The following is a 16,488-nucleotide window of genomic DNA, read 5'->3' as shown; positions in this document are numbered from 1 at the left end:
TTATGAAACTATATGTGAGTGGGTGGTAGTACTGGCAACACTGAGATAGGAACACCTAGAGGTAAATGTATCAACCTGAGAGTTTTCCAGCGGGTTTGAAAAACCAATCAGATTCTAGCTATAATTTATTTAGTGCACTCTACAAAATGAAAGCTAGAATCTGATTGGTTGCTATAGGCAACATCTCCACTTTTCAAACCCGCCGGAAAACTCTCAGCTTGATACATTTACCCCCTAGTGTTAAAGTCAATTTCCAACTTGTGTCTGGTTTTTGACAACAGGGGGACTGTGAAAGAGCTCTGAAAATGGGGCAATTATGTTTAGGCATGCTGACCAAACACCATCATCACATGGTGATGGGGACAGAACTTAGGGCACACGACTAGATGCTGCCTGTACATAATAAAAGGTACACCTGCTTCATCACTCCTGAAAAAGTGATCTTCACCACTCCCATATGGTTACAGGACAGGCTGGGGAAAGAACACCTGGACTATATAAGCCCTGGTCCCATCTCTATTTGGCCTCTGCACTTTATAAAACACCTATTTCCAGGATGCTTTTTAGCACACTTCCTGCTACAGAGAAATGACAGCACTTATTTAGTGCAGTATAAAAAACTGCCAATTATTTTAATTGTCAGGCTTAATACACCACCTTTGACATATATTAATGTTTAATTGAGCTTGGTTAAACACATTCTGTAAACTGCCATACTGTTAAGAGTATATCATGCATACAAATTATATAATTTAAAGGCAATTGGAATTGCATGTTAGTCACCAAAAACAAACAAATCAATAAATACATATTGGCCAATGTAGAGTAGGCCAGCCCAAGAGACTTCAGTCTCTAAATAAAACTAGTAATTTTTTCAGTAAGAGGTATTCCATTTCTTTCTTTTTGTGTGGGTGGGGATCAAACACATTTGAGGGTAAAATGCCCTTTCCCTTAATGCACTCAAAAACTCTGGGGAAATCCATACCACCTGATCCACTTTGAACTGAATGTACAGAGGGCCTGATTCAAGTCCAGATGTATGTCTATTTGCACAGCATAGCTTGCCTGATATCGCACTGCTCATGGCCAGAAACAGACGTTTCGCCAATGACTGCAATTGCACATAATTCATATCTCTTGACCCTGCCTCTCTGTCCTCCTCTCTCGATACCCTCCTTTCTCCCCTTTCCTCCCAGGCCTGCCCCAACCAGGCGGTCTCCCTCTACAATCACACCCTCACCTCCGCTCTGGACGCGGTCGCCCCTGCCCACTCCGTCCACCCCCGCTGCTCCAAACCCCAACCCTGGCACTCCAAATTTACCCGCTTCCTCCAAAAATGCTCCCGTTCCGCCGAACGTCACTGGAGAAAATCCCGCTCCCTGGCTGACTTCCTCCACTTTAAATTCATCCTTTCATCCTACAGCTCTGCCCTCTCACTCGCTAAACAATCTTTCTTTAAATCCCTCATCTCTTCCCAGTCCTCTAACCCCCGCCGCCTCTTTGCCACCTTCAGCACTCTCCTGGCCCCCTCCCCTCCCCCCCACCCCCTCCTCCCTGACTGCCTCTGATTTCGCCTCCTTCTTCTCCTCTAAAATCGAGGCCATCCGACTTGAAATCTCCTCCTCCACTCTCTCTTCCACCCCTCCCACTCTTCTGTCCTCCCCCCCCAACCACCTTCCCCTCCACTCCTTCCGTCCCACCACCGGCGAGGAAGTCCACTCTCTCATTTTATCCTCCCCCCCCACTACCTGCCCCCTGGATCCCATCCCCTCCCACCTTCTTCGCTCCCTTTCCCCCACCACCTGCTCCCACCTCGCTCACCTCTTTAATCTCTCCCTCTCCACTGGCATCTTCCCCTCCTCCTTCAAACATGCTCTCGTATCCCCCATTCTTAAGAAACCTAATCTCGACCCCACTTCTCTCTCGAACTATCGCCCCATATCTCTTCTCCCTTTTGCCTCCAAAATTCTTGAGAGGCTCGTCTGCAGCCGTCTCACCTCCTACCTTTCTGAATACTCCCTCCTTGATCCTCTCCAGTCTGGTTTCCGCCCCCTCCACTCCACTGAAACTGCCCTGGCTAAAGTCACCAATGACCTCCTCTCTGCAAAAGCCAGGGGCCACTTCTCCCTTCTCATCCTCCTTGACCTCTCTGCAGCCTTTGACACCGTTGACCACCCCCTCCTCCTTCACACCCTCCAGTCTTTCGGCCTCTCCGGCCCAGTCCTGTCCTGGTTCACCTCTTACCTTACTCACCGTTCCTTCTCTGTCACCACCTCTGGGTCTCTCTCCCCCCCATCCACCCTTCCAGTTGGGGTCCCTCAGGGCTCTGTTCTGGGACCCTTACTCTTCTCTCTATACACCTCCTCCCTGGGTGAACTCATCAGCTCCTTCGGCTTCAGCTACCACCTTTACGCTGACGACACTCAACTATACCTCTCCTCTCCTGATCTCTCTCCCTCCCTCCTCTCTAGGGTGTCCGCCTGCCTCTCTGCCATCTCCTCCTGGATGTCCTCTCGATTCCTCAAACTTAACCTTGCCAAAACTGAGCTCATAGTTTTTCCTCCCTCTCATACCCCATCCCCTTCTGACCTCTCCATCACTGTCGACAATACCTCTATCTCGCCTGTCCCCCAACTTCGCTGCCTTGGTGTCATCCTCGACTCCTCTCTCTCCTTTGGCCCCCACATCCTCTCTCTTGCTAAATCCTGCCGCTTCCAGCTGCGCAACATCGCTCGCATCCGGCCCTTCCTCTCCCAAGATGCCACCAAATGCCTTATCCACTCTCTGATCATCTCCCGCCTGGACTACTGCAACCTCCTCCTCACTGGCCTCCCCCACTCTCATCTCGATCCCCTTCGATCCGTCCTTAACGCTGCAGCTAGGCTTATTTTCCTCTCTCGCCGCTCCTCTTTTGTCTCCCCCCTCTACCTAGCCCTTCACTGGCTCCCATTCCCCTTCAGAATCCTCTTTAAGCTCCTCACACTCACCTACAAGGCCCTCGCCAACTCCACTGCGCCCTACATTTCCACCCTCCTCTCTATTCATGCTCCATCCCGCCCTCTCCGTTCTGCCTCTGACCGTCGCCTCTCTTCCCCCCTTATAACCTCCTCCCACGCGCGTATCCAAGACTTCGCCCGCGCTGCCCCCCTCCACTGGAACAAGCTCCCTCCCTCCATCAGAACTTCCCCTAATCTGTCCAGCTTCAAACGGGCCCTAAAAACCCACCTTTTTCTTAAAGCCTTTCTGTCTCCCACTTAACTTCCTACCTTATCTTCTGCCTCTGTCCCCCTACTCTCCCTCTCTCCCCTGCGTCTCTCTGTCTGTCCACCCCTCCCCTTAGATTGTACGCTCCTCTGAGCAGGGCCATCTCTCCTCCTGTTTCCACCACTTCTAACTCTGCTCTCCAGCTACTTAGCCCTCCTCCTGAAAGGTCCTCCACCCCACGTCCACTTTCGCTCCCTCCTCCCCCCTGGGGGTCTCCCTGTCTTCCGCGCCCCCCTTCTTGGGCCCCGTCGTTTTCGGATCCTCCCTCCCCTTTCCCCGCCCTCTCTAGCTGTGCATTGAGCGTACTGAGTTGCTGTGTTTACTGTACTGTGCTGTCTCCCATTGTATTGTGATTTTGTTTGTCTCTGTACGGCGCTGCGGATGCCTTGTAGCGCCTTATAAATAAATATTAATAATAATAATAATAATAATAATCTGACACATAGAATCCTTTATAACTTGAGAGGCGGAACAGGGGAGGAAAGGGGTGGCTAATGTAGCCCACAAACAGTAAGGGTGCGTTAACGCAGGTGCGGCTAATTCAAATCCTGTGCTTAAACTAAAATCATTACATTTCTGAAAAAAAAAAAAAAAAAAAGCAGTTATGTATTTAATTTAGGTTTACTTTAAAAAAAATTAATTGTAAATTTGTTTTCTTTTTTTAATGATCACTTGGATTCTACTGTATGGCAGTAAAATGTTAATATATTAAATATTTTATTTCTTTTAGCCAATTATGAAGAGGGGGAATTGAGTATCCCCATGCTTTTGATTTTAGAAAAAATACAATGCATGAAATCAAAAAAGTACAAAAATAAATTGTATAAAATTTTTTTATTTTTTTGCCATTATGTTATATAAAAATTATATTTAATAAAAAAAATGAGTTTAATTCAAGAAAAGCAAATTTGTAATAATGAAACATTATAAAGGCTGTTATAAAGGTGTAATTGTTCATCCTCAGAAACCAGCAGTTTTATGACCATTAAGGATAATTAAGGAAATCCATGTATGTGCGTTCTGATGTGAACTTATTGTAAATACGTATGTAGTACAAATAGTACAATTGCTAAAAAAGAAAACAACCCTGTACACATATCTAGGCTTACAGTGGAATTAAGTAATGTAACATAACTTCTTTACTACTGTATTCACATCATAATGTATCTTAAGAAACATGAGGATAAGAGTGGAGCTACGCAAAAGTTACATGCACTTTTAAAAACAGACTGCACATTTTGCATTCCGATTTGAGCAACTTTTGACACGCTTTGTAACTATACTCAACATATTCTACAAATCAAGTCTTTTTGCATCTAAGATTCATAGAGACTGCATACAGTATGCTTACATAAGGATTAATTGATAAATATTTTTACAAGGATTAAAGCTATGCTTCTCTTTTGATTAACACACACCAGGTCAAAGCTCCCCAGAGTAATGTTAAACCATACAGGACGCATTCTGTCCTACAACCATATTCTACACTGTCATATCAAATGAGCAAATGGTGTGTGTATAAATGATGCAATATGAGGCAGCGGCTTAGGGAAGTAAGTTTTGGGTGACAGCAATAGGAATTAAAAAAAAAAAAAAATCTTGTTGCAAAAGCCTAACATTGTTATTTAACTGGCAGGCAGTTTACACAAACATTACAAAATGTTTGAGTGCATAAAACTTACGTACAAATGTTTATAGTTGCTCATACAGCAGAAAATCTAGGTAGCCATCTCTTAATAAGAGGTATGTATATATTTTGTTGAATCACTCTCAATGGGGTAAGATAATGCTTTTAGGTTTCCCTAGGTAACAAAAACGATTTCTATGTGGTGACTCACATACAAGATTGACCACTGAAGCTGAAATGGACTGACAAAGAGAAAGCTTCTCTACTTTGATAGAGAGCTGCAGTGAGCAGGGTAAAAAGACATGACATACATGAATAGTCAAGTTTACATATTACATATTATGTCTACCAGTTTTCCCTTTAAGAGGTCTAACTATTAATGTTTACATTTTCCACCTCAAATCAATACTCAGAGACAATGGATAATAAAATAATTTATATTCTGAAAGTTACATGTAGAAGAAACCGTCATAGCTTAAACATAAAAACAAAAAAATTGCATTATCAAAAGAAACATTAACAAACACCAATTCATGTATACAATCAATATATGCCAATAAAATATTTTGTAGCCTTATCTGAAGTATACGAACATGCATGATCCCAGATAGGACAAAGTCCTCAAACATTTCTTTCAACTTAAGGGACATATAAATTCGGAGAAGCCATTAAAAAAAAGGACTAAACAGTATTGGGCAAACACATACAGTATAAACAATTCAATATTTGGTTACTGACTAGCTGGATTGCTGGAAAGTACATTTTACAAAATGAAAAACTGACAAGCAATAACATTATATATAGTATTACATAGATATATATATATCTATATATATCTATATTAATATAATATATACACACACATGTGAATCTTTAAACAGTAAAATGACAGTATTTCTTGGTCACCCTTTAAACCTTTAAATTGTTTTTATTAAAATGCGGTGGCATAATTTGTTGTTGTTGACCTTATACATGAATAAAACAAAAAACAGTGGATCCAGAAATGTGGGAATGTTTATTAATTTGACCTGTACATATTTTACAGTGTCCATAATTAAATGGGCCTGTGCAGCTATTAGTGTCTCATATTACTTAATAAAATTGATACTTCAGTAATTGCAATGCTCATACCATAAACTGTTACAATATTAAGGAATTGTAAAACTTATATAATCTAAATGTAACTTGTTGGTTATATACATTAAATATTTGTAAAATTTTAGAAGCCATGCAATCATGAATATTGGAAAGGATTATAGAATGTATCTGTTGACTAAACGGGTTCCTTAAATAAGCATTACAAAAAGGTCTTAAGAAATATGAAATTATATAGCAATACTGTGGTACATGACAATTAATGAAATTACTTGGTCTTTGCAAATGGTGGTAGCTTAGTAAATTGTTGCCAATACAAGATTATCTAGAAATAAATACATATGTTACACATTCTAGCTCGAGTAATTTTGTTATATGATTAGAACATTATTGCAACCTACTGCAGCATACTATCAGATATAACATGCTTTCTTGCAGTTTGCGATTGATGGAATATGGTGTGTGATTCAGCATTTACTTCATTGTGTAAACAGATTGCAGGGTTTGCTTTCTTTAGTGGGGCATGCAAAATGGACAGGTCATCCTATATTATGGATACAGGATGAGGAGAACAAACGTAGCCTCAGATATGTAGACAACAGACTAAAAACATTGAAGATATGAAAATAAAGGCACTGCAACCATAGCAACCAGATTTGAATTGTTGTTTTTTTGGAAGTATAAGATGTCAGCTAGAATTTATTGGTTGCTGTGGGTTACAGCACCTTTTTGGAAATCTACCTGTGCACCAGTTTCATACATGTATTGGTAAAGTTTGTACTTTAGTACATTGTTTAGAATACACCTTTCTGTCGATGGGCATCCTTTGGCATGAACTAAAATAATCCTAGAATAATTAGCAGCCCTGTGGCTAAATATTCAAGTTATGCAGGAAGAGTTGTGTTATGGGAGGTTGCCTATAACTGTTGTTGGAATTTGAAGCCAGTAAAAAGATTTTTTTTTATACATGTTTAAAGTCACTTATCAATTTGCTGGAAGCCGATGCATTTTCAGCGTTAAGCCTTATCTTTCAGGCATGCTTACAATGTTAATTACAATTGTTACTTACAATGTAAACATAAAATAAATCATGTACAATTCATCTATTTTGTCAGGCTGTACAAACCGATAATACAGTAAAAAAATATTTAAATCTCTCACATATAGATACAATACTTGCTTAAATCTTCTAATTCTGATATACTACAACTATTCGGAAGTGTAGACTCCGTTTTGATTGCATACAGTTAATCTTGATATGGAATATGTTTCTCTACTTGATTTCAATGTTTCCGTTTCTCATCTTGCAAGACAAGATCAGCAGTTTTAGAGCTGGTGCTTGATGATCCGCTGCTGTCTGAAACAAAATACAAAACAAAAGCAGAGTAGTACAAATATACCACAATGTAACATAACTTTATAAAAGGCAAACGTAGTATTCTAATTAAAATAAATAAATTGGAAAATTTTAATCAAACAGTCTCTTTGAAGAAAAGTAAATATAGAAAAAAGTAAGTAGTACATTAATTGAAGAACTCCAACCACAACAGAGTTTACGGATTGGTGGAGTTTGACGAATTATAATAAAATGCCTATTTTCACCTCAAAAGCACTTCATCATTATGCCCTTGAATGTAGTGGAGATCTTTCCATGGACATCTTTTGCACCTTTCAGACACAATTTATATGGAAAGATGCATAATCTGGCATCAAGACATTAATAGCAGATCCTTTGTCTTGGGGTCTCCATGACCAGCACATCAGATACTTCATTGTATCGAGATCTAGGGGATTTGGAGGTCAGGGCAACACCTTGAACTCTTTGTCATGTTTCTCAAACCATTCCTGAACATATTTTGCAGTGTGGCAAGGCACATCAACCTGCTGAAAGAGGCCGCTGCCATCAGTGAATACCGTTGCCATGTCGGGGTGAACTTAGTCTCCAACAATGTTTAGGTATGTGTCAAAGTAACACATGAATTTTGCCCAGAGAATCACACCGTCTCCGCTGGCTTGCCTTCTTCCAATGGTGCATCTTGGTGTCATCTCTTCCCCAAGGTAAATGACATTCACATGATGTAAAAGAAAATAGGATTCATCGGACCAGGCCATCTACTATTGCTCCATGGTCCAGTTCTGGAGTTCATGTGCCCATTCTAGGCACTCTCACTGGTGGACAAGGGTCAGCATGGGCACTCCGACAGGAGTGCGGATACGCACCCCCATACACAGCAAGCTGCGATGCACTGTGTGTTCTGACATCTTTCTATCATAGCCAGAATTTACTTTTTCAGCAATTTGTGCTACAGTAGCTCTTCTGTGGGTTAGGACAGGCTAGCCTTTGCTCCCCACGTGCATCAATGAGCCTTGGGTGCACATGACCCTGCCGCCGGTTGACATTCTTTGGACCCTTTTTGGTAAGGTACTAACCCCCCCACACAAGATCTGCTGTTTTGGAGGAGATGCTCTGATCCAGTCATCACAATTTAGCTCTTAGTCACTCATGATTGCCCATTTTTCCTGCTTCCATCAAAACACTTTTAAAAACTGACTGTTCACTTGCTGCCTAATATATCCCACCCCTTGACAGGTGCCATTGTAACAAGATAATGTTATTCACGTCACTTGTCAGTGGTTTTAATATTGTGGCTAATCAGTGTATATATAGTGACACATGAAATAAATACAGTCCTAAAGTCCCCGCACTCTCATGGTTTATTAAAGCCATAAATAAAGCTTACATTTAATGGTATTATAGCAGAAAGAAAAAAAAAAGTTGAAACAAGGAAGTGGTTGGTTATAGTGTGGTAGTACGCAGAACTCAATAGTGAACTTAGTGTGCACCAAGCATACACATTTTAATTGAAACTTCATTGCATTGTGTCATTGAACTTATAAAGTAATTTCCAGAGATTCAGTGGGAACACATGATACAACTGACTTATAACTAAATCTACGTCACTGCGGCCCTAAGGTGGTGGTACCGACCACAGAGGGGAAAGAGCCAGTGAAGCAGGAAGCAACTCATCTGTTACACGTGAGGAAAGCATTTGGTAGTTATGGCTAAAACTTGTCGGGTGGAACAGGAGGTTCACCGATGAGGTGTAGAGATCTACATCTTGTAACCACAGTCACCATATCCATATTGTGCATATAGTATACTTCGTATATCCGATTAATACACTTACAGTTGGGCAAAGTGGACTAAAGTATATAGACATATTTATGGCTGTAGGCTGTACAAATACAGTTCACAGCTCTGCAGCTCATAAGCAGATAGTCTTCACAATACTGGAGCATTTTTCTGTGTATAGCATCTTGCAGAATCTACCCATCTAGGACAGCCAGCTCTATAGATTATAACCAGGAGGATGTAGATAAGATTTTGAGGGAATGAACCGCACCTCCCGCTAACTACCACTACTTTGGATCCACCATCCAAACCAGGGAGAGAAAGAAAAGAAGTTAAAACATAGAACATAAAAGTGCAAATTTCCCAATGTTAACAAAATCAGCCATAGAGGAGTTCACTTACCCAATGTCACAGTGTCTGCTATGGAATTGTCCATACCAAGAAATAAGGGAGTTGGAAGTATTTTTGTGGGAGTATACGTATTTAAAGAGGTTTTCCTGGCAATATAACTATGATATCCAGATGTAGCTGTAAGGAAAACGTAAGAATAAAGTATTCATGTTTAATAACTACATTTAAAAATAGAAATATGAATTTGCAATTACTGTTAAACTCCATTTAATTCACACTTCACCACATCTGACAACAGCTGCTGGTATTAAATTAAATTTGTCACTGAAACACACTATATCTACACTGATTGTAATTTTTAACCTTGCATGAATTTAGCAATGGAGATACGGTTATTAGGGCGTGTGCCACTCCCCCCACATGGAGTTTCCTCTTTATCTCTTTGGGTTTTAATTATGTTATGCTAGCTATAACAGGTGTTTATTCCATCTATATTGCTTGTGGAGAGAGAGACTACTACAACTCAAGGATGAATTAGGAAATATAAAAAGCCACCCTACAAGGAGAAGCCGTCGGGGTATCCAGAAGACAGTCGTTCGAAGGAGCTGCAATTGCAGCAAGGAATTCATCCACCTGCTTTAAAGACAAGGAGTTGTGAAGAGTCTCTAAGGGACATATGGATGGCACCATGGAGTACAGCTCAAATCCTGAAAAACATACATATGTACATTGCTACATTTGTGGGAAAAAAACATTCAGCAAAATTAAATAACAACCTCAATTTTTTTTTAGTGCTTAGACAATTTGCTGCACCAGTCGACATTACAAAGGATGAAACATTGTGCAATATTTTCATATTCTGTATCTCAAGCCAACCACTCAGGTGTCTATAATAATTCCTGCATCATACTTACCTTCCTATCTCAATGCTAGGACTGCATCAACTGTACAAAACCACAAGATAAATTGTTTATGTCACTGCATGTTGGAATTATTTATCATATTGACAGTTTTAATATATGATACTAAGTGTATATATTCAGTGAAAAGAGTGGACTATATTCTCTAATCAGTTTTATGGAATGTATTAGACAAACTATTTACAATAGTCATCCACCGAAATGATTAATCAAATGCAGCCTTGAAGAATTGCTACCTGTGTGAATTTATTTCTAGTTTTGCACATCAAATCTATAATACAGATATATTGAATTTACTTTGATGTACAATCAGCAATTAAATATTGACTTTAGATATTTTTAATGCATCAAAATGTTATTTATTTGCATATATTCACTTACTAGCTATTGAAAATGTCATGCATATGTGAAAATATTTAACAAGCCTTTACTTTGACCGTGGATGAACATTATAATACGCTTTCAAACCACTGCATTTTAAAATACTGATAGATATACACAGGGCCGCCATCAGGGGGGTACCCTTGTACCGGGCCCGGGCTCACCAGGGTGCCCGGCGGCACACTCTTACCAGGGGGGGCGCTATCTTCAGCAAAGACGCCAGCCTTAACTTCCGCAGTGGAATGCATCCACCAAAAGGAAGTTCTAAATGCCGAACTTCCTTATATGCGTTCCACTGCGGGACTTAAGGCCTGAAGTGTTTCTCACCCTCCCTCCCCCCTAATACCAATATATATATATATATATATATAAGCCTAGCGGCGTGTGTTAGTGTGTGTGTAAAAAACTATTTTCTCAGAAAGGGCTCATCCAACTGAACCTGAAATTTAGTATACTGACATTATTTGACCAAAAAATTATAATAGTGAAGTCAGTTAACTTCCATCAACCCCCTTCCCCCCGTGGGAGGAGTAGTAAAGGCTAAATTTACCAGTTGAGGGCTCAAACTCTTGACCATGTGGGTATTTATTTACCAGAGCCTGTGTTTGGTCATGGACAATTGTATGTCGCATTTTACGAGTACGGAGAAGCAGTGATGTGAAAGTGCTGGTTATGAATACTGCCCTTCAAGGAAGACTGATTGAGCACAGCGATAAGGTGTTTAGCAGAAACGTTGTGTATCGAGAGGTTTTAGAACAGTAAGACGATGGAGATTAAGGATGTGGCGATGAAGATGAAGGATGAGGTGGTGACATGTGGACAAAACCACGTTCGAAAAGGGCGCTTACGTCGGGAAGTAACGCTCTTCCCCTGAGGAGGCCTGGCCTAGCCCCAAATGCATGACAAGAACCTTTTTAACACCTTAAGTAGCTTGATTTGACTAATATATATATATATATATATATATATATATATATATATATATATATATATATATATATATATATATATATATATATATATATATATATATGGGCCCCCCTTAACTTACCTGTCAATCACCTAAGTCTGACCCCCTGCATGGAAGAGAGGACCAGGGAGGGAGCCGGATCGTAACCACAAAAGGTGCAGGGTTTTTTTTTTCCTACAGGATTTTTTTTTTTCATTGCCTTGGGTCCCCTTTCCCCCTGGGCCCCCAGGCACCTGCCCAGTCGAAAAGATGGCCCTGGTTCATGGGGAGAGGGGGGCCTGCCTGATTCATTGTACTGGGCCCCACGATTTCTGATGGCGGCCCGGATATACACACATACATACATACATACATACATACATACACTTTCTAATTAGTGTTTAAAACAAATAAAAAGCTGCATTCAGTTACTAAATAAAAAAAGTGAAGCCCGGTGTATCTTTACATCTGAAGCAGATTATTTTAACAAAACATAATAACAAAGACTCAACTTAGTTAACAAATTAGTAGCACTGACAGAATTTTCTAATTCATAGCATTTTAAAATAGAAACATTTCACAACACACACATGAATGACAAGAAAAGGCTTGATACTTGAGCGCGCACAAAAAAAACCAAAAACTAAAAATATAAATTTTTGTGAAATGTGAAAGCCAATGAGGTTATGTTCAATCAAAGAAGGGAAGTGAACCTGTATCCCATGTTGAAAACCAAATGGAAAAAAAATATATATATATTTTTTTTAATTAAAATGAAGCACGGGGTATCATTTAAAATAAACAAAACATACCATTGGTTGGGTGTCGAGCAAATGAGATAGAAAACCTTTTAACAGCAGAGCTGCGTGTGGCGTCTAAGAAAGAGAAAAAGAGGTACCTGAAATTCATAACGGCTACCAAATTAAAGAAAAAAAAAAAAAAAGTAGAAAAAGTAAAAAAGGAAGGAGAGAGGAAGAAAAACTCCCCGTGGAACTTGTTAAAATCCAGCAGCATGCAGTGCACTCCACAGCAAAGAAACATACTTGGTTGAAAGAGAAAACGTTTTGGATGCCCATTGAGAAACATTTCACAAAGATTCGCAAATGAAGAAAAGTTAAGCCGGATCTTCTGGTTCCAGCTTTTCATTAAGGGCTTGTTCACATGTATCTGCTGTTAATGTGCTTTTCAGCCGCCAACGCTTGAATACCACATTAAAAATAGGATCAATGGTTTTCTTATGGGACTACCATTGCGTTTAACATTTTGGAATGCGGCACAGTCAATTTCACAAGTGTTACCAGTACTATAGATTGCACTGGTAACAGCACAACATATGAAAAGTAAATGGAAATTGCACGTGTCTGAGCAAGCCCTTAATTTTGACTTAAAATATAAAAAGTAAAAAAGGAAATAAATTTTAAAAAAAGAAAATTAACCAATATATATATATATATATATATATATAATATTTTTACAATGGGTAAATGTATTAAGCATTAAATACCCAATTGTGATCATCGTAAAAGGTATGACCCAATGGGGCGTATTCAATTGTTAACGCTAACAAACGAGCGCTCGAAAAATCTTAGCGTTAATACGGTAATTACTCGTGGAATTTCAGCTCGCTGCGAGCTGAGCTGCGAGCTGAAATTCCGCGAGTAAACTACCGTATTAACGCTTTTCGCGCGCAATATTACCGTATAAACGGTAATATTTTTCGAGCGCTCGGTTTTCAGCGTTAACGCTAACAATTGAATACGCCCCAATGTGTTTACATATAAAAAAAAATAAAAGCTATGTTAAATTATACTTGTCATTAGTAAAATTTTTCTGATTAAGAGGTTTTATTAAAAAAAATAAAAAATAATAATATTTACATGCCGTCCTCATGAGAGGCATAGCTTTCTTACAAGTGTGCATGAGTGTGTGCACATACCATCTATGCAGCCAGAAGTAGTCAGCTTTTTACGATGAGCACGAGCATAATCCAGAAGGTTAGGTGCACTTGAAGAGGCCCCGAGCACTGTAGTACTAAACAGACCCGCGCAGTGAGACCCTAGTGGGAGTTAAAGAAAATATAGCAACCTAGTGTTCCTCTATTGACAAAAGTGATGCATGCAACATGCAATATAACCTAGTGGTCACCAAAACGGAAGGCATTACAGACAGAGAACATAATAAGTATCCTTCCAGTCTAAAGCATCCTGTGCCATCTTCTGCTCACCAATGATGGGTGTTTTATTTTTTATTTTTTTTACATTGATCCAGAATTATGAGAGAAAAAAAAAATCATGAAAAAAGTCATGTGCGCTTCACTTATCCACATTAGTAGAGAAATATAAAACAGAACTAAAATAATCAGATGAAAACAGCAAAAATACAACTCTACTTAAAATAAAGGTGAGAGCTGTCAAAGGATTGAAGCAGAATGAAGAATCCTTGGCACTTTCTATGTGTCGTTTCATGAAATAAAATGCTGAATTTAGGACTGATCATAAGTAGAGAGTTTTCAGAATGCAAAGAAAACCCCTCAACTAGCACAATAATGAAGGTTCATAGCCCGGTCTCCTGCCTTTCTAGACATCCTGCGCCCCCGTAAAAGTACCTAAAAGACATAAGTACTTGACTTTACAGGGAGCTGTACTAAATAATAATCTATGGTTCAGAGACCATGTGGTATACAAGGCACTTAAATTGTACGTTAGTCACACCGATCTTTGTCATGAGTTGCTGCCTAACATCATAAAACATTCAGATGCATATCCCAGCTAGGAATATAATCCTGAATTGCAGTGCACTGTCCTTTAAGGATACAGAACCAAAACTGCAAAAGTTTTGGCAAACCTGTCTGTCAACCCTATAGGACCACCTGTACTAGCATGTAATATAGTTTTGCCAAGTCAACCCTAAGCCATGTAACTGATACACTAAAGAGACTTTAAAAACTTAAATATAAGCATTTGCGTCTATATTTAGTGAATATTTATAGGAATATACAATTTCATCCTTTCCCTATAAAAGAGACGTAGAATTGTCAGTATTGTGCATGACAGTGAGTGGAAGGCGTATTATACTAAAGTACTTAAAATGGGGTACTTGTGTGTCCAGAAGAAGGAACTTCGGGCCAGGAAATTGATTGTTATGACTCCCTGTTCAGGTAGGAGTTCATGATCTCTGATTTTCGGGTTTATTGAGTTGACTGCTGTGGAGTTTGAAAGCAATGAGTCCTGGAGAGATGCTTTGAGATAGAAGCAAAGGAAGATGGTGAACGTGAGAGTGACCAGACGGAGTAGGTAACCAGAGAGAACTTTAATACTACAGACTGTAGACCTGTACCATAAGTACGGTTGAGAAGGAGTGACAAGAGTCAGAGCATGCTACAATAACGTCACTTCCTCCCATGTGAACAGCACACCCATATCCTGAAATATGAGGTACTAATACAGACGGTACTAATACAGAATGGAAACATTCTGATGATTTGATCGATTACAAATTGTCCCATTCCACCCACAAGAAAACTTGTGACATCTAGACATGGAGGAGATGACAAATATAACGCAATGACGAATCATCTATGGTTATTGCCGTGTATGGCTTTGAAAGTACATGTACACTTTGCACAGGCAATATATAAAGAGTGAATACAAATCAGGAGCGCACACTTTAGTCGAACACACCTTGAAGCTACATATTTTATTATGGTACCCCCCCCCCCCCCCCCCCCGCCTGGAGCTAAATGCAGCTGTCTTTGCAGAGGATCGGCCAGTACGGTTATAATCTACTGGAAAATCAATAAAGCTCACCTTCAAATGGTAATGAGGGGAGATGGGTGGGGTGAGTGGAAGGACCAATCACATGCAACTTGTGTCTGGTTCCCCAACTCTCACACACACAAATGCCAGCGGGCTTCGGCTAGAAGAAGGGGGTGCTAGGTTGGTAGCATATCTTTGAAAACGGCAAAAGGAACTTTATTTCTTTTAACTGTAAAATATGTTTATCGGTCTTAAAAGGTGAATCCCACTCAAAACTATAATGGTAATGGAAAGCTTACAGAAGAGGATAGTAGTATCAAAAAAAGCCCACCCTGAACAGGAGAGGTTTTCCCGGGTGATTAGAGGCATCGCAAGACCCATGGGCTGGAGGATTGGGAGAGTGCAACATTTACTTTAACATACCTTGCCAAATTCTAACCAAAACTAATAAATCTTAATAAAATTATAATTTGAGAAAAGAAAAAGAGCTCAATTTATATTAGAAAAAACTTGCAAATAAGGGGAGATGAATGTCCACTAATAGCGCAGAAATAAAATGTTCCCTCTGCACTTATTTGCAGACTGTGAAGAGTATTGGGCATAAGCCACTACCCTCATTGAAGATGTCTTTACTTTATTATTTCAACTCTAAATAAAAAATGACTGCCAACATTAGGCTACATGTACATTTAGAAACAAGAGTAAAATTTGGCAGAAGTTATCTAAGGCCAGACAGGTACCTTTCTTTAAAGTGCCTCCACAAAACCGTGCCACAAAAACCCAAACAATGCCAATTTATTCAGTTTAATAGTACCTCATTTGAATTAATTCCCATTACCCATGCAAAATCACAAATGCTTCACCTACTTCTACTATCTATAGTGATAGACTGTGCACAGTAGGATACAACATCGAGTATTTTCTCTACACAACCACAATTTGTGAAATAATTGCCCATAGCCAGAAAAATAAATAAATTAGATACCATTCAAATAAAAAAAAAAAAATAACTA

At 39.6% G+C, this 16,488-nt stretch overlaps 1 protein-coding gene across 1 annotated transcript in view; it reads right to left on the bottom strand.

Moving 5' to 3' along the window:
• Positions 1 to 5,312: 5,312 nt before the first annotated feature.
• PPIP5K2 (diphosphoinositol pentakisphosphate kinase 2) overlaps positions 5,313 to 16,488 on the bottom strand; it is a 61,382-nt gene continuing 50,206 nt past the window's right edge. Inside the window, 3 exon segments of the mRNA XM_075181421.1 lie at positions 5,313 to 7,343; positions 9,522 to 9,647; positions 10,031 to 10,177. Of these exon segments, the coding sequence (XP_075037522.1) occupies positions 7,270 to 7,343; positions 9,522 to 9,647; positions 10,031 to 10,177 (347 nt within the window). The 3' untranslated portion in view covers positions 5,313 to 7,269.

The sequence above is a fragment of the Mixophyes fleayi genome, chromosome 1, assembly GCF_038048845.1.
Source record: "Mixophyes fleayi isolate aMixFle1 chromosome 1, aMixFle1.hap1, whole genome shotgun sequence".
Classification (NCBI taxonomy): domain Eukaryota; kingdom Metazoa; phylum Chordata; class Amphibia; order Anura; family Limnodynastidae; genus Mixophyes; species Mixophyes fleayi.
This window is presented reverse-complemented; position numbering and strand designations above follow the sequence as displayed.